The 23,854-nt window shown below is 40.3% G+C and overlaps 1 protein-coding gene across 2 annotated transcripts in view; it reads left to right on the forward strand.

Moving 5' to 3' along the window:
- Positions 1–391: 391 nt before the first annotated feature.
- The window catches only part of phc2b (polyhomeotic homolog 2b (Drosophila)), a 37,989-nt gene continuing 14,526 nt past the window's right edge, over positions 392–23,854 (forward strand). The window contains exons 1-7 of one of the 2 annotated variants that reach the window (XM_044350007.1): positions 392–549; positions 11,683–12,010; positions 13,592–13,750; positions 13,893–13,970; positions 14,283–14,444; positions 15,435–15,569; positions 15,946–16,240. In XM_044350007.1, coding sequence (XP_044205942.1) covers positions 11,741–12,010; positions 13,592–13,750; positions 13,893–13,970; positions 14,283–14,444; positions 15,435–15,569; positions 15,946–16,240 — 1,099 coding nt within the window. In that variant the 5' untranslated portion in view covers positions 392–549; positions 11,683–11,740. Of the gene's footprint in view, positions 550–7,221; positions 7,642–11,682; positions 12,011–13,591; positions 13,751–13,892; positions 13,971–14,282; positions 14,445–15,434; positions 15,570–15,945; positions 16,241–23,854 lie in introns of those variants that run through there. The other variant, XM_044350006.1, reaches the window with a different exon arrangement.

The following is a 23,854-nucleotide window of genomic DNA, read 5'->3' on the forward strand; positions in this document are numbered from 1 at the left end:
ACTAAATGATAACCCTAGATTTGGGAAACTCTCTTCGACTCAAAAAATCATTGTCTCGCTGTTTTATGATGTGATAACGCTGTGGTTAAGGTCTGGTTCGGTTCAGGCACATAAACCACTTGGTTAGGGTTAGGGAAGGATCATGTTATAGGTTAAAAGGATCACTTGAAAGTTACAACTGCCTTACGAATATCGCGAGAGTTTCGCAAATCTAGGGTTACCATCTGGACAACCGAATCCAGTGCAAGGGTTAAAAATCCTTGTTGTTACCATGGCGATCAGACAGCGGTCGCGGACTTGACAGGCGCGTGGAACAAGAGACAAGAGGGGGTGGGGTCTAATATCGTACTCTCTGCTGATTGGTCATATTTGCATCACGTTGCCAGTGTGGAATGCAAATGAAAAGATTTGTTCGACCCGCCCCTGCTCTGCTCTGCTTTGCTGCTGCTGCTCTTTACAGCCACCATCCAGAAATGGTGTAGAATATCAGGAAAAACAGCGAGGGAGAGGGCCATAGAGAGGAGCGAGTCTACACGGCTTACGACAACGGTATGTGGACGACTAAATCGCCTCTTGGCACGGTGTGTCACGGTTGGCACGAGTGTCAGTCACCTTGTGTGTCGGAACGTGCGAGGTTAATCGGTCGCACTAGCTAACGTGTACTCAGGCCCCGAAAACAGCAGCAGGCAACAGCTCGTGTGCTAACGCTGGTGTTTGTTTAACGGCTAACTTTAGTCTGCAGAGCCTCATATAGGCCTAACTTAGTTGATGAAAACAGGAGTAGATTGACGAATAACAACCTAAGGGGCATTAATGTTAGCAAATGTTGTAACGGAATTCATTACGCGCTATTATTTTGATTTTAGCTATGAATGAATATTAGCGTGTGAGCAAAACGTTTACAGGAACTGTTCTCACAAGCAATAACTTAACGTCTGTTCTTTTGGCTATAGCTGCTTTGCTAGTTTTTGCATTAACTCTGCACTTTTAAAGTGTTGGCTAAAGTTAGCCAGGTGTTTTCCTGAGGGACTTGGGTCCCATAGGTCATGACCTTTGACACAGAGGAGGAGTTATTTTGACAAGTGTTACGTTAGGTCATCACCAAGGATAGCTATAATCCTCTACTAGAACGGGAGTAGTGTGCCCATGGCCTTACAGTGACCCATGTGTGGTCAAAAAATACTACAGCTATAGCAAGTCTGCCCTTCACTGTGTGCGTGTATGTGTGTTCAGCCACAGTGCATGGTTGTGTGTCATTGACTGTAACGTTACACACTAGAGGTGCAAATAACGATTGTTTTCATTACTGATTGTACATTTTGTCTATAAAAAGTCATAAATTAGTGGAAAATGCCCTATTATTATTTTCCAGAGCACAAGGTAACACATTCAGCATGCTTGTTTTGTCTATTCTATAGTCCAAAACCCAAAGATATTCAGTTTACTAACATAGATGTCATAGAAAAGTGGCAAATTCTCATATTTAAGAAGTATTTGAGAGCAGTTTTGCTTGAAAAAATACTTGGGAAAAACCCCCACTGAATTACCAAAATAGCCAATTCCGTGCCCTCTCAATTGACTAATTAATTAATTGACTAATCATTTCAGCACTACACTATGGCTTGCCCTAAACATCACTCTACATGTAAAACTGCAGTTTAAGTCAAAACAGTCATCAGTTTCATCACAAAAATCTAAGTCAAATAAATACAGATAGAAATTGGAAAAAAAAGAAGTGCAAATAAAATCAAGATTGATTGGGTTTCCTCAAATATTTGTACAAAACATGCTTGGATGCTAGATCAGCACATTTTAGAAGCTGTTTAAATAAGTGGCAAAGTAATGCAATGGACCAAAATGCTCATTTGATCCAGACAAACCACTGCAGCTGCAGGCTCAGTCACAAGAGTTGTCGCTTTTCATTGCCTCGAATTGCTGGTGTCACTTGACAGGTCAGTGCAAGTTACCACAGCTTCCATCTCTGTTCTTTTTATGTTTTATTGAAAGATATTTCATTCTTCAAAAGGTCTGGTTGTTAATGAACAGAGTGAGTTGGCAGTTAACTCTCTTTGCAAGGGCCTTGGTTTGGAAGTTATTGTGTGCTTTTTTTTTAATGTGCATTCACTAGAGTAAAATAGAGTAGCGGCGGTTCATGAAGTAATGCAAAATTACATGCTTTGTAGCACTTGAAACCAGTGAATGGTCGAATTGTACAGGGGTTGGACAACACCAAGAAATTTGGAGGTTTAGCTTGCACTGCTTTGCCACCATGTCCTATCCACTATTTATCTTCATTGGACAACATTAATATTCTTCTGATATGGTCACCCCTTAGTTTGATTTACCCGAGCTCCAGAGCATCTCTGTAATTGGTGCCTATGGTACACACCTCTCCTCGTATTATCTGCACTCTTAAGAGGGTCAGATCATGCTCAGTAATTTGCTTATTTCAAAACGAAAAAGCGGCTACAGGCTCAGAGGAGAAGCTCAGAGATTTTTCTCACGGCTACTGGGGTTAATTGTCGGGGGATGATTGCTTTACCCACTTAAAAGCATTGCATGCTGTTATTATGGAATAAAGTGACTCCTTTTTAAACCTTCGATCACAGAGCCCAGGAGAATCGGCCAGAGACAATTACTTGCAAATGTATTCCTATTGCACACACCTGGTCTAATGCAGGAAGTTTATATTCAAATGACTTGTTCTGTGCTATTTATCTGAGTCTTACGAAAAGGCTGATTTGTTTATTTCACAAGAGTGGGAGCCACATTATTGTGTTTTGTTGTGACGTGATTTACATGTAAGATGGCCCTGATTCTCCATCATCTTATATCCATATTACATTCACTTGCCTCACAGGTTGTTTGGGGAGAGCAGACAGAGGCAGAGCTGTTGCTATGTGCTCTGATTTTTAAAATAATTCTCTGATCAGAGTCTGTGATCTAAACAGACCTGCTGCACTGACAGCAATCAGCTGAGTCCAGCTGATCAATACGGAACTTTAAACTAACTTCAGTGCAGTGTATTGACTGTCCAGCCAGTGATTATCAAACTAACTTCAGCCTGCTATTTGACTGGCAGCGCTGTCTGCTTTCCACTGCTTGTGCAATGACTTTTTCCTTTTACATTCCCACCTGACTCTGACTGACTGCAGAGTTTTTTTGTTTCTTTTTTTATCACATTAAGATTCTTACGAGTATTATCTAATGTTTTGACATGACACACTGCTAATGATGAATTTGATCTTTTCAACAGCACTAATATTGTTTTTAACATACTAAGCAGTGACCAACCTTTTCTACCAGGATACCGCTATCAGAATGTGGCATTTTTGTCATAAAGATAACATTCATGCAAATGAATAGAGATCTCGTTATCAGGGGAAAAGAAATTGAGTGTTTGCATTTTTAACCTCATGAGATAACTCCTGTGCTATAAACATTTTTGGGGCCAATCATCTAGTTCATAGAAGGGTAGCAAAGAAATGCATCCTTGCGCATATAATAATTAAGTTTGCCAAGCTACTTAAAAGTTATGTGTCTCTTGTGACCCAGAGGCATTTCTGTTCTCCTTCGCATTAGTGGAACTTTTAATGACTGGCTTGTCCACTTGTGTCATTGATATAAATTTAAACTGCTTGTTTCCGATGAACGCAGTGAAGCACTACATTTCTCAGTGCTGCAGCTCATCTAATCTCACACCTGACCTATTTTTTTTTTCTCTTGGTGTGAAAAACGCCTGAGATTGGTGTCTCAGAGAGACTGCTTTGATAAAACAGTCTGGATTGAAGCAAGTTGCTAATCTGCAAGCTTTGCAAGAACTATTTAACTGTGGTATTTATAGATCAGAGTGAGAATCTTTCATTTTTCTGTCAGTCTCCTGCCCTATCGCAGTGCTTTTCTGTTTGCTTCTCCTGTGTTTATTTTGGGAGTCATTAACAGTCCAGGCAATTTTTAGCATCTCTTGTTGTTCTTGTGGCGAGATTTGCACATAACAGGCCGGGGCCTTACTAAATGAAGCCGAACAGAAAAAGACTGCAGTCCTCTGGGCAGCGTCAAGTGAAAGTGTTTTGTATCATCACAGCGTGAGACTACGTGTGCTGGAATGGCACACACAAGCTCGGCACACTTAACCTGGAAGGCAGCCAGAGTCTCTTTGTACTGGTCTACTCAGCTGCATAAGGCAAGGTCCATCTGAGTCAGATGGCTCAATTACGGCTACCCGACCAATCTGGCCTCGGGATCAGGGGGTATCTGTCTTACACACTCTAACAAAGGCATTGCCCTGCTTACTCTGTTTGGACAAGACCCATCAACCATCATCAGCCTCAGGGGATGACCTCAGCATCACCAACGAGTCCTCTAAGGAGATGCTGCTTTATCGCGCAGGATGTGGATGCTGACTCGTACCGTTCAGATTCACAGCGCAGGCCCTTTCATCTAGCAGAAAGTGGGTTACATGCATTGTTTTCTGCTAAGAAAAGATCTGGGAGTTGGATAATAATAATAATAATAATAATGATAATAATAACAATAACAGTCATTATTTATTTATTTATTCATTTATTTATTTGATTATGCATTATTAGTATTATTAATATTATTTTCATTATTAATTTGTAGATTTGTTTTTAGTCTATAACATCAAAGAATGCCAATCACAATTTCCCAGAGTCAATGGTGATGTCATCAAGTCGCTTGTTTTGTCCAACAAACAGCCCAAAAGCCAAAGGTATTCAATTCACAGTACTGTCATCTAAAACGGAGGAAAGCAGCAAGTCTGTACAGAAGAAGAAGCTTCTATTGGAGCTGGAACCAGAATATTTGGCATTTTTCATTGATAAATGACTTAAACAATTATTCAATTATGAAAATAGTTGTTGAATAATTCTCTGTTTATCAACTGATCAAATGAAAATTTATGGATTAATTGTTTCAGGTCTAGAATGAATCGAACCTAAGATCATACTAACATGTTGTCTTATTGTTGTTTTTTTATGCTAATAAATTGTATTACAGAATAATTGCGCACATTCCTTTAAGGACTTAATGGATCACCTCTTCTGCAATAAATAAACAATGACAAATCTGCTAGTTACACTATCTACATTTTGTAAAAAAAAAAAAAAATCAACTAGAGTAGAAACAATTAGTTAATTAATCTATTAGGAGATCGACAGACAATTAATCAGCAACTATTTTGAATATGGTCTCATTGTTTAAATCAGTTTTAAGCAAAAACTCCAAACATTACGTGGTTCCAGATTATCATTTAGGATTTGCTGCCATTCTCTCTCTCTCTTTTTTTTTTTTTTTTTTTTTTTTAAATATCATTGTAAATTAAATCTGTGAGTTTTGGACTTTTGGTCAAACAAAACAAGACATTTTGAAGACATCACCCTGGGCTCTGGGAACATTTTACAGACCAGATGATTAATCATCAATCAATCAATCAATCAATCAATCAATCAAATAAATAAATAATTGGCAGATGAATCGGAAGTTGCAGCTCTAATTTCAACCAGCTTGAATAGTCTATCCATAGAAATTGATAAGAGATATTACGTCGGCCTTTAAAAAGAGAAAAATAACTGACGGCAGAAAAAGACAGACAGACACATCTAATGAGTGTAGTCAGCCCCTTTAAAGGAAGAAATTATTTACTGTCATAAAAGATTTTAATGTTTGACAAGTCAGTTAGGGTTACTCTTGTGTTATTTCCTGTACAGTTTATTCTGCAGCAGTTAATGTGTCAAGAGACTTTTGTTTCATTTCAAACTTCTTAAATGGATCCGTAATGAGTACGGAGTTGATGTATGTTTTCGAGCAAAGTTTTTAGTGCATTGGCTGGCAGTGTCTTTGATGTCAAACTCTAAAAGCAAAGCTCATATGGAGCCTAGATCATTTATTTTTATACCGCTCTCCCTCGAAGAGCTTGTTAGGCGTCAGCGTTCTCGAAATTGATAATGAGCTTGAATGCCCTTTGAACAAAAGGTGGGGTTTGTTTGTTTTTAAAGCCCCTTGCTGGAACACCCCTTACGCTTCACTTCACCGCGACCGCGCTGTTTATTCTAGTATCTCATGACAGTTCAGGGTCTTTCAGATGTTGAAGTACATCATCAAGCAGCTCATAACAAACTGAATTACCCCATCACTGTCCTTTTCCTTCTTTTTTTTTTTTTTGACCCCTTCTGCTGCACAGCTCCGTTAGCCTAGCGTGAGACCCCCAGGCTTGTGTTTCAGGCTGCACCGCCAGCTAATCTATATGCTAATGAGAAGATAATAATCAATGAGGTTTACGCATGGTTGGCCCCAATCAATACCACATTGCACCAGCAAACGACTCAAATGGCTGCATTTCATAGAAGCAGACATTTGTGTGGCGTGTTAATGTGGCAGGGCAGACCATAAGTATGCCATTATCCTCTGGTTTTATCTTCCCTATTTCACATAAATGAATACTGTTGTCATTAAAGTGAGGTTTGAATTAAACTGCAAAGCTATCCCATTTCACTTTTATGAGGGGATTGCAATTTTCTCCCCCTATTGTTTTGTATTTCATTTCCATGACTGCTATAAATAGGTGGTTTGTTTCTTTCCTGCTGTGAGTTGGCTGGCACGTCACTCATAGATTCTGATTTATATCATTAGTTAGTGCTTTAATGGCGCCGCTTCACCGGGATTAGGATAATTTTCGTAACAATTTAGGCCACCATTACCTCACATAACAGGCTGTTGCTAGGTTATATGCTTCTTCGATAGATGACAATTCCTTTCTTCTCCTCCTCGAGCTTCAGTGTCAGTGATGTCTCAAAATTGATGTTGATTACTGTCCTGCTAGTAAGATAATGGGTTAGATGTTCAGTCCGGCCATAAGTCACTGCTCCTGTCCTTAGCTGAATGTTATGATACAAAATTGGCCCACTCAGAGCTGCAGGTTATTTGTGGAAATGGCACTTCCTATAAATGGTTCAAAAGCTATCTTGTAGACCGGCAGTCTTCAAATTTGAGACACTGAAATGGAGCCTTCAGTTTCAGCCTTCTAGACTTAGACTCCACCTAGACTAAGCAAAATAGAAAATATGTAATTGCAGACCTGTCATTTTAATGAAATACCTCATTACTTTGGATTTGTCTTTTAAAAATTTAGGTGATGATTACAGCTTACCTTATGTTGGAAGGTCTATGCATGCGCAAAAAAAAAAAAAAAAAAAAAAATCAGCATTCAAGCAGCAGCAGAGGGGGAGGGGAGAGACAGAGTAAAATCATTACCATCATCTTCATTAGAGAGGATCCTGTTGTCCAATCAGCATGCTGCTCTGCACGGGGATTCCGTAGGCACCCCGTTGGCTGTCGCTAGGATACCACATAATCAGGAGGCAGGCCGCGGCCTGGTTGGTGGAGAGGGGTGTTGATGCTGGGACGACGAGCTAGCTGTGTGTTGGGGGTAGACAAGAGGGGCTGGGGGGTTTTGATATAGTACAGGAACACGCTCGCACACGCTCACTCATTCACTCACTCAGCCAACCAGCCAGCCACTCAGTTTGGCAGACAAAGAGGAGCAACATCCTGCAGGAGGACAGCACGCTCCCAGGGGATGGGGCATCATACCCCTGCATCGCGTTGGGGGGGCCGGAGGAGGTAGGAGCACCAGGGTTAGGGGGCTTTGTCTCAGCAGCAGAGTACCCCTCCACACATACACAAACACACAAGCTTAAATTTCTCTGTGGATCTTCTGGCTATTAAAGCCATTATCACACATCAATCGATTTGTGCAGCTGACAAATGCGTTCTTGTGGTATTTTAAATGTGGGTCAGGATAGTTTTCCTACACATGGACTGAAGGATGGACACTGATGGAGGCTCCTGCACTTCCCTGACTGTGATCTAAGCGCTGTAGAGACAGACAGTCTGTCTGACAGTCTCTTAACGGCTCTCATCTTCCTGCAGGCTATGCAAATCCTCTAGACATAAATCTGACAGTCAGTTTTTTGTGGTCTTGTAATGCCAGCATGAGTAGATCAGTTTGTCCTCTTGAGAGGGTTGCAAACAGCTGAAATTGTGTTGTTATGATTTTTGACTGGCTCTTTGCGGTGTATTACAGGCTGCCGGGGCTGCTTTGATGTGCTCTCAAACACATTGGCTTTACCACTTGTCATGGGTACCAGGTTTTTCCCTCAACTCAACGCACGATCGTAGTTGCAGACGTATAAGTGGGATTCAGGATTGGAGCGGGAGGGGGGGTGTTTTCTATCGCACCCCTTCACTGATGGATGGGTGACTCCTCTCAGAAAGACAGGGGCCAAAGGCATCATTACCAGAGGGGATTCCCTTCCCTCCCCTCTCCACACACACGAGGAAGCAATGGAAAGCAGGCTCTGGGATGTAGGCTAATGACTGCATACAGGCCAGCAGACAGGCTTTGGCAGTGCTGGTGCTTTGTTTACAACCAGAAAGCCACTTTGTCTGACTGGATTTCAGCTTTTTCAAAGGCGTGAATATATATATTTAAATTCACAAGAGACACTGCTGAATGCAAACTCATGGTTCCTTTGTTTTGACCAATTTTATCATTTACATTTGTTTTTTATATTTTTTTACATTGTTTTTGTCTAGGTTTGCTATCTATGTTTAGTTTTAATTCTCAGATTTAATGAAATGAACCATTAGATTCATGCTCTGATGCTTTTAAGTTTGGTCTGTTTTGTATGTTCAAAAATGTTTAATTGAAACAAGTATATATATGCGCCAACTGCCTAGCAGGAGTGTTTTCTGTCATTGTTATAAATCTGAAGTTGTCATGTAAAGCACATACAGTTCTGCAAACACAAGTCACACTCAAATTCCAGTCTTTTCCTCGTTTAGTGATTGTTTACTGAAATGTCTTGGGACTGTATTTAGGGCTGTTCTGCTTTAACCTTAATCCTCCTGACTGGGGTAACCGCAGACCTCAGAGGTATACTTTTTATCATACCTCACAGGTGCTTTATTCTATAATTCCAGTTTTCATGACTGTCAATCAATTTGTTCCTAATGACTTCATGTCATTGTTTTCTGTGCTTTTTAAAAAATACCAGTGTATTGGAGTCCTGGGGGACCCCAGTCCAATGCAGCCAATTCCACCTATGCAGTTTTAATAGATGGAACTATTTATTGAGTTCATGTTTGCAATGAGTCCTAATTTAAAATATCACACACTATCGGGGGGGTAGGGGCATTTTGAAGGCGAAGTGGGAAGATTGTACTTGGGATAAAAGCTTCAAATTGTATTAATTGCATAACTAATAATGTTTTGAGAAGAAATAAGTTAACATTTTGCTATAACAGTAGTTTATTCTTGGATTCCTCAGGGATCCCGGTCAGTAGTCCTTGTATGTTAAATATGTTGGTGGGATGAAGGTTAAAGGAATAGCATATGGTTTATTAAGATTGCAGTTTGTTCTGAGTCTGCTTTGTAGCATAAGTGGGCTATAGAGCTGGCCCCTAATCCGCTCAAACGAATAATGAGGAGGAGGAGGAGGAGGAGGAGGAGGAGGAGGAGGAGGAGGAGGAAATAGCTTAAGAATTGCGGCATGGCGGCAGCATTGCTCCTTATTTAATTACTTCCATCACACCCTCTTCCCACTCTGACCCATTTAAAATCCTCAACCTGTTCACTCAACCTTCACCCCCTTTTCCCCCCCGTTCTCACTTGCTCTCTTCCCGTTCCAGCTTTCCACCCTATAACTTAATGCGCACACCTCTAACCTCAAGGCTAAAAATTCCATCCTCCCCATTTTGGCCTCTCTTTTCAGCTCCGTTACATCAGCTGTCATGCTGTTTGAATCCCCCACCACACACACACACACACTCACACTCGGCAGTCCCCTCCTCGACAACACCGGCATCTCAAGTTCTTAATGACTTCGGATTCTCGTCTTGTTGTATTAGAGCTCAGCTTCATCAAAGACTTCTGAACTTTCCTCTTATCCTTTTTTAACAAAACATAATCTTTACCAAAGAAGGAACCTTTCTCTCCTCCCATGCTCTCCCGTGTCTTATCACCTGTCATGCTGAGGCCTCCTCCATCTCATCCGCCTGGACACCTCTGAACCTTTTCCTCCTGTGCTAATGGATAGCAGAGCACCAGGGGACCAACCTTTAAAAAGGCTTTTATGGAAGGGGCTTAAATCGTTCGTTCCTTTCTCCCTTGTGTACATGACTCTCAAGGAGAAATTCTTTCAGAGGTCCGAGATACTGTATGTCAGAGTCAAAAAAAAGTACAAAAAAGCAATCATTCTGATTTGTTTCTTTTATTCAATGTCAAAATTTAGCACATTGGGAAAAAATGCACAGACGTTTAGGCTAGGCCTCCTTCCGTATGTCATGAATGTGGTTTTGACATAGTAGGAAGGATATTGGACTCTAATCAGAGGAGTTTGAGCAATAATTAGGTCTATTGGTACATTAAAGTGGATGATGTGGTGTTTGGCTCATGGTTCGAGCTGTTTGGATGGGAACGGAACAGCCACTGCTCCCCTCCCAATTAACTTTCGCTGAATGAGTGTGTTGTTGTTTATGTGAACTGCTCCAGTGTTTAGGATGTAATTTAGGGTGGCCACTAATGTCAGCCAGCTACCCGTCCTTTTTTTATACTAAATTCAGTGGATTTCATGAGCTTCCCAAATTGCATTTTTGTGTGTGTGTTTCTACCCAGCTTTAATCTGCTCTGAAGTCAGACGGGTTGTGTTGTGTTTGAAAAAGTGAGTTCGTCTGTAATCAGAAGAACGGTGCAGGGATAGTTAAGCTTTGAACAGGCTTCCTAAATTTAGATTCAGTATTTCTGTTATGAATTTTGTGCCTGAAAACAGACTTCAAAAGAATCATTAATTTCCCAGATGATGCTCATGTCCTGCTGCAGATTTGCGTAATGCGGAACTTTATTTGCAACCAATGTGGCCATCTGCAGTCATATGGTATTACTCTGGGCATAATAAAGGTGTGATTTGAGCATGATAAATAGAGTCATACTGGTAGACAGTATTCTGAAGAGTAGAGCTGAATTCCTATTCAGCTCAGTTTATTAAATGCATAAATACACAGTGATCAAATCGTGCTTTCAAAAACACAAGAAGAGCATCAGATTTCTATTTTAGAACAGAAAGGACAATGACATACTGTAAAAATGACCCAACAACAACAAAAAGCAAGCAGTAATTTCTTTGCATGTGTCTATGATAGTGATTACTTGATGAAAGAATAATCACCGTCATATATTATTCCCTATATTCATTCTGCAGCTGTGGTGTGCTGCTGCAGAATGAATATAGTGGAAGCACTGCAGGTTATGAAGGACTTTGCATTTGCTTATTCAAAGTGCAGCATTAGATTGAAATGATCAAATGTTTTATCTCTGACATGCTCATACTCATTTTCCCTCCCCCATGATTCCTTTATCAGATCGTATGCGTTTCTTCCTTGACATTTTATATGGGTTGCTAGTCTCGCTTTCCCTTGAAGTTGACCGTTCATCTTTCGTCATATACAAACTGTGAGTTCAGTTTCTGCTACTGAATTCGGTCGTTTGCTTGTCAGTTGTGTGTTTTCTAAACTACATAAAATATTTTAATTTCTTGGGTTTTGCCTCAAAGATGTTTTGTTGGTTGACATTTTCTCATGTGCTCTCCTTTTTCTGTCTTCCAGGCACAGGAGAGCCATTCAGAAAAGCCGGGGGTCAAAGGTGAGAAGAGCAGAGGGCACCATGAGTGAGCCGGGGGGCCCTGCCTCCACGGCCAGCAATACTGGGACCAGCACCTCCTCCACCACCACCAGCGCCTCCAGCACCACAGCTGCCAGCAGCAGTAGTACCTCTAACACTACTACTACTACTACTCCTGCTACTACTTCTACTAGTAGTAGCAGCAGTAGTATTAACACTAGTAGTAGTTCCAGTAGTAGTACTACAACAGGAAGACAGGCAGTGCCTCAGATATCTGTTTACAGTGGGATACCTGATCGACAAACTGTGCAGGTAAGTCCCTTTCTGTGTGATTAAAATTGCTGAGTTGCGGTAATGTGTGTGACATGTGCTGACATGTTCAGATGCCCACAAACTTACAAAGTTGGTAAAATATAAATGCACTTAAGTTCAGCCTACATTCCTCTGCTCTACTGCCCTCTGTTGGTGAACATGAAGCCACATACAGGCCTTAGATGTACTCTGGAAATCATGTTTGATCCATTTTTTTTTTTTTAACTGAAGTAAAGGAATGAAATAAGAGGCATTTGTGTTCTTTATAAATCTACTGGTCTACTGATAAAGGAAACTCAAATAAATTTCACAGGATCTGTCCAAGATGAAGGAAGGAATGCTTTCTGTGCTTTAGTGTTCTTGACCCTCTGACCCCAGGATTAGCCTCTACACAGGCTTACCCTCTCCCTGAATAAGGTCCACTCAGATTTTAGTGCTGATGCTTTGACAGCAGGGTTTTTGTCTATTCAGCCCTCCTTTTCTTGTACTCAATCTGCTGACATTTAAAAGACAAACACTATTGTCACCAAGCAGCCCTCTGAGCAGAAAGGACTGTTGGTCATTTATGGTCAGCGAGAGTTGAATGAAAGTATGCTTCGCATCTCTGCTAATTTTACCCTCATTCCAAGAGGTGTGGGTCCGGATGCTTCTGTGACACCGTGGACCCCAGGTCAACATCCTCTCTGGTTACTTGGCAACCAGGCAGGGGGGCGCTTTCAGAGGTGAAGAATGAGGAGAGTTATTTTCAATGGCAGAGGTTTAGCTCTGTCATAATTAGGTCATGGAATTGTTGAGACTTTTCTTGCTGACAGTGATTTAGAGACTTGGTTTATTCATGTCCGTCTGCTTGAAGTGATCAAAACTTTTAGACATTTTCAAACACTGTTGATGAGTGATGTGTATCCTTCTTTCTCAAATGATTTCCAGATACACAGCCCACAGTTACAAAAATGATACAGATACATTTGTGGTGATACAATTTGCTGCATTTCAAATTCAATTAACTTCAGCCATGGTTGGGAAATGGTTGTTACTTTTTAATGAGAACAAATGAGACTAAAATGAATTACCTTTGTATTTCAGATGCATCAGAAATGTCCATCTGCCACATAAACATTAGTAAACACAGGCCATGATACGCTGGATAACATTTTTGCCAGTCCCAAAGGAGGATGAATTGTCACTAAAATGCTGCCGACTGGGTGGTGTCAGTGTCATCCTCAGTCATTTTCAGTAAATAAATCCGCACATGGCTTCAATAACTAGGATTAGTTGGGGCCAACTGGAATTAACATTAACATATTTGCTAATGCTAGAGCTCCTCTGACTTTACTTTCAGAGGACACATCACCCTCTAATATGAGTAGTGAGGTTTGATGAATAAATTTTTCTCTCCTAATTTTCATGCAGAATTTGGGCCTGATTTATGGTTGTGTAAAAATATAGCCAAATCTCTATCTTTAATTAATCTTTACACACGAGTCATCTAAATTTAATGTATGAACACTCTTGGGGCGCACTGGAAGCCTAGGATTACATTTCTCAACCACCTCTGTTTTTTTTTTCTGTTCTTATTTGCAGGTATTCCAGCAAGCGTTACATAGACAGCCTAACACAGCGGCACAGTACCTGCAGCAGATGTACGCTGCTCAGCAGCAGCATCTGATGTTACAAACTGCTGCCCTCCAGCAGCACAACCTCAGCACCGCTCAGCTTCAGAGCCTGGCTGCCGTACAGCAGGTCAGCCCACAGTCATCACACCAAAGAATCATTCTCACAGTGTACAGATGATTACTAATGCTGTTATTGTTGACCTGCTGCAAGACATGTTTCAGGAAATTGTACTTTTCTCTTGTCTCGCCTCTCTCCTGCCTTGTGATAGGCCAGTATTGCAGCTGGTCGGCAAAGCTCTTCACAGAACGGCACTTCATCTCAGCAAACTGGATCCACTCAGGCTACAGTAAGTGCAGTTTTGAATGTCAGGCCTGTCTCCTAAAAGCCTCTTGAAGTTTAAGTTATATTTATCCATTAGATTAACATGGAACTACATTGATTTCAGCACTAAGATGCTTTGCTCTTATGCACTCTGCTCCTTTTACATTTGAAGAGGCTGAAATGCCTTTTCGTAAAATATTCTGTAATAATGTTTTCCTTAACAAATTTGTGGTTTTCTATATTTGGCATGTATTGTTTAGAAGAAATTAGTGTAGAGATATCAGGAGTGGAAGAGCAAGCGTATAACCTAATTATCCTGTTCATCTTCTCCCCGTAGATCAATCTGACCACCTCCCCAGCAGCAGCTCAGCTGATCAGCCGGGCTCAGAGCATTAGTTCCACCCCCACCAGTATTTCCCAGCAGGCTGTTCTTCTGGGCAGCCCATCTAGCCCCACTCTCACGGCCAGCCAGGCACAGATGTACCTGCGCGCACAGATGGTGAGACTGCAGTCACAAGGAGCACAGCCACCGGCACATTTACATGAGCGTGCATATATGCATAAACACAAGCACACACACGTACTGCTTGAATAAATAACATGCTCGAGCACAGATTTTTTTTTTTCCCTCCTAGAACAGTGATTCTCAAAGTGGGGTCTGGGGACCCCCAGGAATCCTTAAGGGGGTTCTATAGGGTCCCACATAAAAAGGGGAATAATTTAATTTCACTATAATTCCATCCATATGTAACGCAGTGACAGAATGTATGACTATTTTGGTCATGGGTCTCATACACTTTCTGTAATAAAACATTTAAAAGCAAAACTCTTATCAGATGGGGGACCCTGAAACAAAATCTTATCAAAGGGGGGTCAGTTTAAGGGTCCTTGACGTGAAAAAGTTTGAGAACCACCGTTTAGGCTTATGTGTGTATTTTGGACTTGGTGTGTGTGTGTTATGTGTGCATACTCACTCTACCATAGTAAATGGTGTGCTTTATTCTCATCTTGACACCAGAGTAGGTGGTCAGGATGAATATGCTCAGAAAACATTTTCAGAGGTCAGAGGTTATTCTTTCCACTGTGGCTTAAGGTCCAGTTGTTTTTAACCTGAGTTGCTGAAGAAATCATAAAGTCATTTTTGTTGCCCACGCTCATTGGTGTGCTATTTTGGTACAGCTGGTTGTGGGTAACTTGTTGGTTCCAATTTGACGTCAGTTGTGCAGCTGGCACACAGACTGTTCCTGCCACCTCATTATGACAAATAACACAACATGATCAGATGTGTGTGATGACAGATAGCAAAACATGTTTGTCACATATTTAGATTGTCACAGCCTTTGTTTCTGGTATAGTTTCCTGCTGTTAAATTAGTTCATATGATTTGTATTAACTCTTACACAGAAATATGAGGAGAAATACAATCTAAGAGGCATTGTCTTATCCATTCACTTCTCATTTTTTATGTTTTGTGTGTGATGCTCTCAAGGCCCAGCAGAGTAACCTGGTACAAGTGGCCAGAAGCCTGGGAAGAGCCGTTCCTCTGTCCCCACAGCTCATCTTCACTCCAACAGCTACAGTGACGGCTGTCCAGTCAGAGAGCTCCACGCAGGCCTCCTCACAGGTAGGTCCATGTTCCAAAATTCAAATTACAAAAAAAAAATTACAATTTATTATCAACATCCTGCACCGAATCCATCAGTCAAGTGCGAATTCATATGCGGAAGTAAGCATAACATTTGTAGATTTAGAGAAAGTTGCTGCAGTCACTGGAAATATTGCTACAGAGGATGTGAAATGGTAACGGAAATGTTTTTCACACATTTAGCAGATAAACGATGAATACAATTGTACCTACTGCTGTGATATTAACAGTAAAATCTTCATATTATTATTTTTTTTGCAATAATCACAGTTCTGACAAACTAATAAAATCTGCTCCTTTAATTCACTTCTATGCATCTGTTTGTGTTAATAATCTATCATTCTCTCTCTCCAAGAATCAGGTACAGAATCTGGCCATCCGTGGCCAGCAGGGGGCGACCACGTCCTCCTCTCAGACTCAGACACTGCAGGCTCTGAGCCTGAAGCAGAGCCCTGTGCCCATCCAGCCTGCCTCACTGATCAAGAATCCCAGTCAGGGGACCCAAGCCTCTGCGGGAGGGAAGGCCAGCTCCTCCGACAGCTCCTCTGAAGTAGGGAAGAAGGGGGACAGCGCAGCAGTCACAGAAGTCCGAGCTATTAACATGAGCCGCAGTGTTACAGCTGTCAGTGCCCAGCCTCTGATTGCTCCAGGTAAGTGAATTATGCAGCCTGAAAGCCTGAAAACGTAAAATAATATGAATGTTTGCTGGTCTCTTATCCATGAAGCTGATTGTGACAGTGCCTACATTAGACCAGACCAAGTTTGATGTGTTGGTCTAGGTAGTGAAAATAATGGATATTGATAATATGGGCACTAGAGCTGAAACAATTAGTCGATTGATAGATTAGTTGATCCACAGCAATTTAATAAGCACCTGTTTTGATAACTGATAATAGATGAAGATGATTTTTTTTCAAGCACAAATGACAAACATTCCCTTGTTCCAGCTCCTCAAATGTGTAGATTTTCTGCTTTTCTTTATCTTGTGTGATGTAAACAAAAAATAGTGTTTTTTAACTTTTGGTCGGACAAAACAAGCAATTAGAAAACATCACTTAGTCTTTCAGGAAAATGTAATGGGCATTTTACACCAATTTTGAATTGTGAAAATGATCCGTGCATTAATCAATAATGAAAATGATCATCAGTTGCAGCCCTACTGGGTATCAAACCTAAACGCGCTGATCAATATGCTGATCCCCACAACCAAATTCCTCATCGAGATTCTAAGACTTGCTTTTCATCGCTCATATATTTTATTGCCTAGTTGGTCAACCAGAAGATTTTCCAAATCTAACAAACAAGCTTTAGTCAAACGAGGACCTCAAAATTTCTCCTAGATCAGCCTCAGTTTCAATAGAAGATATCTAGTTGGCACGTCTTTTGAAGTACTTTTATCCTCTAGAGTCCACTCTGGTTACAGAGCAAATAGTGTGTATATTAAATGTAAACAATCCACTTCTTTTATGCATGGTTTGTGTTATTTTTATACAGACGCTGTAATTCAATGGGAAGTTTGTTTTCATTTTTGCGGGCAGTTAAATTAAGCTGCCAAATTGTCGAACAGCTGCTGCATGCCTCTTTTTTTTTTTTTTGTAACAGATGTACAGTACATTTAAAACTTTAAAATAGACTTGGCTTCAGGCAGCTGTCATATAGAAAATATGCTCTTGTGCTTATAGTTTGATCAGATGAGAAAAGACTTTTTTTTACACTTGAGCTTTTAATAGCGTTCTCTCTGCTGTTAATGTGACATGTCAGGACCTGCATCACAAACCCATTCACTCACTATAGGGGTGAAACCAGCCGTAAAGACAGAGTGTTACGTTGTGTCTGGAACAGTCGAGCTGCTTTGTGAACTAGAAGCTGTGAAAGGCACGCTGCCATGCAAGAGGCTTTTTAAACCACTTACTGTGTAATTGAAAGTCAAAAGTATTTTTTTTTTTTTTTCTTTTTAGTGTGAGTTAAGAGTGTGAATCTTTGGGAATCTCATGAATCGATTCGATTCAGATTCTTGGTGTCTGATTCGATTCAGAATCAAACCAACTCTCGATTGAATGAATAGAAAAGGGGGGCACTATTTTCAGTCTCTTGCTTCAGTATACTGTGTGCCAAACCATTCACCGGTGTTCTTAGTCCACTGAAATACAATATGAAACATAGCTGGCACTTAAGATAAAAAGTTAACTGCATTAATTGATGAATTAATTCATTCAAAGCATCGTACAGTCTCCTTCCTGTATTAGAATAACAAAATGAGGGGGAGGTGGAGTGCTCCACTGTGTTACTGCCGTGGAGAGCAGCCTCTCTGCTGCACGGTTAGCTCCAGGGACGCTGAGTGAGCGCAGGGTTTTTGAGGTGAAACAGACTGTGCACCGAGTTATTTTCTTCACCTCAGAGTTGGTTTAAGTTGTTTTAATGCTGCAGTGTGTGTTGGTCAGCCGGTCAGTTTGTCACTGCTGGAATTTGCTGCTCCGCTAACATGACTAAAATATACTTCACATTCGTCTTGCAAGGGTAATTATTTAGCCATTAAATGCTTGCCTTATTTTGAAGGTGTACTATAAGATGAACTCTAGCGTGTGTGTGTTGTAGACTGTCAGGTGCTGCGCTGACCTTCACATTTCAGTTCTGCATATTTCTTCCCATCAACATCAAGTTATAAACTAACATTTAGAAAATCAATTTTTGATATTGGTGAATCAATTCAGAATTGTAGGAGATAAGAATTAAGATTCTTTCGTGAATCCTTTTTTTTTTCCCCACCCACCTCTAGTGTGAATGGTTGTGAATATGCCAGCAGTGCAAGTCCAGTTTGTTTGCAAAATAAACCCCTTGAGATGCATCATCTAATTTTCAAGAAAACCATGATAAGACATCAAATTTCACAATATAATTTACTGTGTGGATGGTAAAGTAAAGTAAGGACCTTTTTTAAATGTGTATTAGTTTACATTTGCTGTGTAACTGCATACTAGTGAGTGTACATGACTGTAGACCTTATTGTACATACACTGCTGTACACTGTGTTAATGCATGGTGTTGTTTTCGTGTGCCTATTCAGACTGGAGTGTATGTTTTGTGGTGTGTGTGTGTGTTTGTGTATCTGGGAGGGGGGGGTAGGGATTATTTGAGCGTGTCAGTGCACCACTGTGTTTTTCTTTGTTGCAGTAATGGATTCACATAAAATGAGAGGGAGGATGGAAGCTGAAAATCTGGCAGCACGCTGTCTGAAAAAATTAACATTGGTTGCCATAGCAGCAGGCCATGAGGGACAGGTGTGCACATGAGATGCTGGGGAGTTAATACGCTGTGGATCAAGAGGAGGAGAGGCTGTGTAGAAAGCTGATGGGATTCAGATTAGGATAAAAGCTTGGTTGACCCTGACTGGGTCATTATGCACTTTGACTTTTAATCTAAAATCAGAGAAAACCTTTTCTACTGATATGACATTACACTGTCTTTTGTAAATCGTACATTTACACTACTTTCATAAATTATTAGTCTCCTGTTACAGTGGTTGATAGAATGGACAAATCAAATGAAAGGAAAATTTCAACCTGATGTATTTCCCATAAATGTGGCCATTGTGGCTCTATGGGTCATGCTAACTTTGTACTCCCAAACTCTGTAATAGAGATTTTGGGAAACGAGGGCTCATGCAAAACAACATATATCGGGGCAAGCTGTGCTAGCCTCCTAAAGGTTTCCAAACAAACCTGATTTTCCACATGAATCATTTCAAATGCTTATCTCTTGCTGACTAACCTATCATTGTTTTGTCCTCATTTCCCTTAAATCTTGGTGATGGTAAGTGCAAAAGTTGGCATGACACATTCAGTGAACAATGGCCACAGTCATGGGAAATTCGTCAGGTTGAAATAAACTGGAAATCTCCTTATCAGACATATCAGACATTAGAGATTTTGTTGGTGGCTGGTATTTTCACATTTTGCATGTAACCTTAGCTTGAAAGAGAAGACTGTAGATGTAACCAGATTCTGTGTCTTCCAAGCATTTTTAGGGACCGAGCCCAAAAGGCAGGGCACTACTGTAAAACAGTAGTTCTCGCCTAAGGGCAAGGACCCTATTGTTTTTTGTGTGTTTGTTTGTTTGTTTCTTTCTTTATTATTATGCCACTAAAACCCTAAATTTGACCCCCTAAACATGCTCAAAAACTCACCAAATTTGGCATGCACATCAGGTCTGGTGAAAAATTTGATAAAATGTAAAAATGAACCCCTAAAGTGCCAAAATGTGCTCTCTAGCCCCACCCATGTAACTAAAATTGCCACCACAACCTGTAGGAATATCATAGAGAGATCAAACCAAAACTCAATTATTCGTCTAATCAAGACCTACAAACCATATGCTGACATCCCTGACCTAAATCCAACAGGAAGTCTGCAATCTCAATTTCAAAATAAGACTTTGACCCAATTTTGGACCCTGAACAAACGCTATCTCCTCCGTGGACGTTAATGGTATCAGCTTCAAACTTTAATACATGACTTATGACACTGTGCTGAAAAAAAGAATGTTAAAAACTTTGTAATAACTCGAATGATTTAGATATTATAAGCCCTGAAAGTTGTAGTGCCACATCACCCTTACAATGTAAACCAATGAGGAGGCAATCTATGGGCATGGACTTTGTGTCAAACAGATGCTTCTGACGTCTAAACTGTAAGTCTGACCACTTTCAAACCTGTATCAATGGATTCACAATGAAATTTCCTACTAAAATATGATTTTTAATATTAGATTTGGCCAAAATAATGGGATTTATGAGGATATTTCACAAAAAGTGTACTCTCACTCTCCAACTGCTCCTGGTGATGTCACTCCCTCAGTGCTGTGAAACTTTCCAAAAATACACACTCATTATAAAATCACAGGAGGAGCGAGAAAAGACGTTAACACTCACACTCTAATATCTCAAAAACAATAAAAGATAGAAAACACATGTGAATTCAAGATTTGTAGGTCAAAGTCTCTTGATTCATTTAAAGTTCAAAAAAAGTCTGTATCGAAAACTATGTGGAAGCAGTAAATGATCAAAAAGGTGTGGGTTCGCTCAGACTCTCCGTTCAAATATATGAGTATTTTTCTGTGTCCAGCTGCAGTTACTCATTGTCTCTACACACCTGACAGTACACATCTCAATCAAACTTTCAAATAGAAAGAAATATCTCTCATTTTTAAAAAGCAAAATGATCCGATCCCGACGGGTCAGAGTGCGAGGTCCCGACCAACGCAGCTTGCAGCTTTAATTACTGTTGTTTCTTGTAATATGTAGTAAATTACACATTACTTGTTACAATGATTCGAATAAGTATATTGCTCTAATTAAGTAACAGTTCTTCACCACTATATACTATTTTACAGTGCTATATTTGCCCTCCATCTGAAATTGATTGTGCTGAACTTACATTCATTGGATAAATAAACAATAAATAGACCTACTTTCCTAGCATAACTAGGGTTAATAATGACATTCTTTTTTATTTCAATTCTTTCTTTTTGAGACTATGGGCCCTATTTTAATGATCTAAAGCGCATGATCTGAAGCGCATGGCGCAAGTGCATTTAGGGTGTGTCCAAATCCACTTCTGCTATTTTAATGGCTGAAAAATTGTCGATGCACCAGGCGCATGGTTCAAAGGGGTTGTCCATAGTCTCCTAATTAATCATGGGTGTGTTTTCAGCGTAACACGCAATAAACCGATCAGAGTGTCGTCTCCCATTCCCTTTAAGAGCCAGGTGCACTTGCACCTTGATGGGTTGCTATTATGATGGCTCATTTGCCAAATAGTAAGAAGGAGCACTTCTCTGCAGAGGAAACGGATCTGCTTGTGCGCAAAGTGAAAGCACATGAACCATAACTAGCATACTGGCCCCTGCTGCTCCTGGACCCTCCCGTGGCCAGCCCCAGACTACCAGTTTAAGATCCTGTTCATTAATTTGTTGAAAATTTATTTTCATTAGGTTTATGAAAAGGTTAATTTGTTTAATTACAGCTTTGGTTTCTTTAAAATCGTTTTGTTCAGTAATGGAGTAACAGGTCAAATCAGCGGGGTTTTAATTGCTGAAATGATGGAAACCTGATCACTGTACTCTCTAAAATGTTAAAGAATATTTTAAAAATATTGCTCAAAAATTAAATCATTAATTTTAATCGTGTAAAGAATCATCAACACAGTTATCAGGACTTGATCAGCTCTCCAAGGTGCTGATCCTGCTGCTGGCAGCAGCTAGAAGCTGTGCAGATTTATTTCCTTCTTTAGTTTAATAATTGTTTTCACCTCATATATTTCCCCATGTGTTCCTCATGTCATCATGTACTGATGCAGCAGGAAAGTCGATCTGTGTCTGATCCTACGTTGCCCGTCTGTTTAAATACCAACATGTTTTGCGACGATTTGGTCAAATAACTAGACTATTTAATCTGTCATTACTGAGATTAGTTAATTCTGATAAATATTATGACTCAGCTTTATGACATGTATTTTTTAAAATATATTAATATACACAATAATAATCTTTCACATTGTAATCCTTTCATTTGTAATCTTTTGCATGTCTGTGCGCTGCTGCGCTCCTGTGTGTGTAACAAGCAGAGTGTATGTTGTGCACCGGCCTGTGTAGGCGCATATTACTATAATGATAATGTGCCCTTAAAATAACAGTGAAACACTGCGTCATTGACTTCAGACCAGGTTTTTGTTGGTCAATAGCGCAGTCACTCTCTGCTGCCTCAAGATAGCAATGGGTCAACAATGCGCCTGACCACACTTCATTTTAAGACCAACACGCCCTCTGATGGGCAAGTGCATTTGCTATTTTGACAACGTGGGTGTTGGACGGGAAAATGACAACTGCGTAGGTCTTAAACTAACAAAGACACTTGCATCGCACTTGGTGCAGCTTTGCGCCAGGCGTAAGATAGAGCCCCATATGAGCTCTGCCCAGAATTCAGATAATTCTGACATGACTTGGAAGGTGAGATTAGACCTGCAACATCTTTTGATTATATAGCACGACAGTAAAGATGATAATGTGATTATTAAAATTGGAACAATAATACTTCACTTTACTAATCCCAACATTGTTAGACTTAACTGATTTATGAAATGAACAACACCATTGCATCAAGAATAGATGGAAGAAGGGAAGGCACCAAACACATCTTTGCTTTTCTGGTGTTCAACGTGACTCAACAGAGATCAGTCTGGCCTGATCTGAGAAAACAACACAAATGGTAGAGGTGTGATGAATTGTGCTTGCTATTTTTTGTCATCGGTTTTCATCTTGCTGTCCAAAGGACGGCAGAGAGTTTTGAAGCTATGTTTCTGTTTATGTGAACGCCACAAACATTATGAGTCAGTCACTTTCCCTTGAATACGAATTGGGCTGGAAACAAATGTTATGCTGTCTGGCTTGTTGGAGTAATTGCTTGTCATCATCACCTCCTCTTGGCAGGAAAGAGCCAGCACCTTACTATAAATACCACAGCAGGGAACCCCCAAAAGCCCCATGCTTACAGATGAAAAGAGCAGATCTGCACATGATGTCTGTGTCTTGGCATATTTATGTAGCTGCTGGCAATAGTATCAGTTGCCAGTTTCGCTTGACTGTAATTACAAAAATTCTTGGAAGGCAAGAAATGATATGCTTAAGAAGCCTCTTTTTTTAAAAAGTGAAAACCCAGGCTTAAACTTTATGCAAAACTTTTTTTTACTGTGCTAATAATTCACCTACTTGTATCTCTTGCCTAATAGTCTATTGACATCTAGTGTTTCAAATAATCTCCTTCTTTGATCTGTAAATATATCCTTCCTGTACCATATACCTACTACTAAAATGCTGAGATGTGTAATTTGGTTTCCTCCTTAAGGGCCTGCCATTATGGTGTTTGCTGTCAAACATGAGAGGGGTCTTGTTTTCTCTGGAACAGATGTCTTTAAATCAATCAACAACTGGATTATTTTAGCTAGTGTTCTTAACACTAATGTCTTCTTGATAAAGTATCTGCAAACCGCATGTTGAATTGTGTTCATCTGAGGAAAGATGGCATAAGGCCTGCTGTTGCTCTGTTGTTTTAGGTTGGAATGTGTTTCATGACAGTAGACCACAGCGGCAGCCAGTGAGAATGTGGAAACTCAGGGATTTTCCAGGGCCTGGTGCTACAAACTCATCAGGAACGTATACTGTCCTCATCCACGGGACATTGCGCAACAACGCACAAATAGAGTAAGAGGGCC

Source organism: Thunnus albacares, chromosome 4 (assembly GCF_914725855.1).
Source record: "Thunnus albacares chromosome 4, fThuAlb1.1, whole genome shotgun sequence".
Taxonomy (NCBI): domain Eukaryota; kingdom Metazoa; phylum Chordata; class Actinopteri; order Scombriformes; family Scombridae; genus Thunnus; species Thunnus albacares.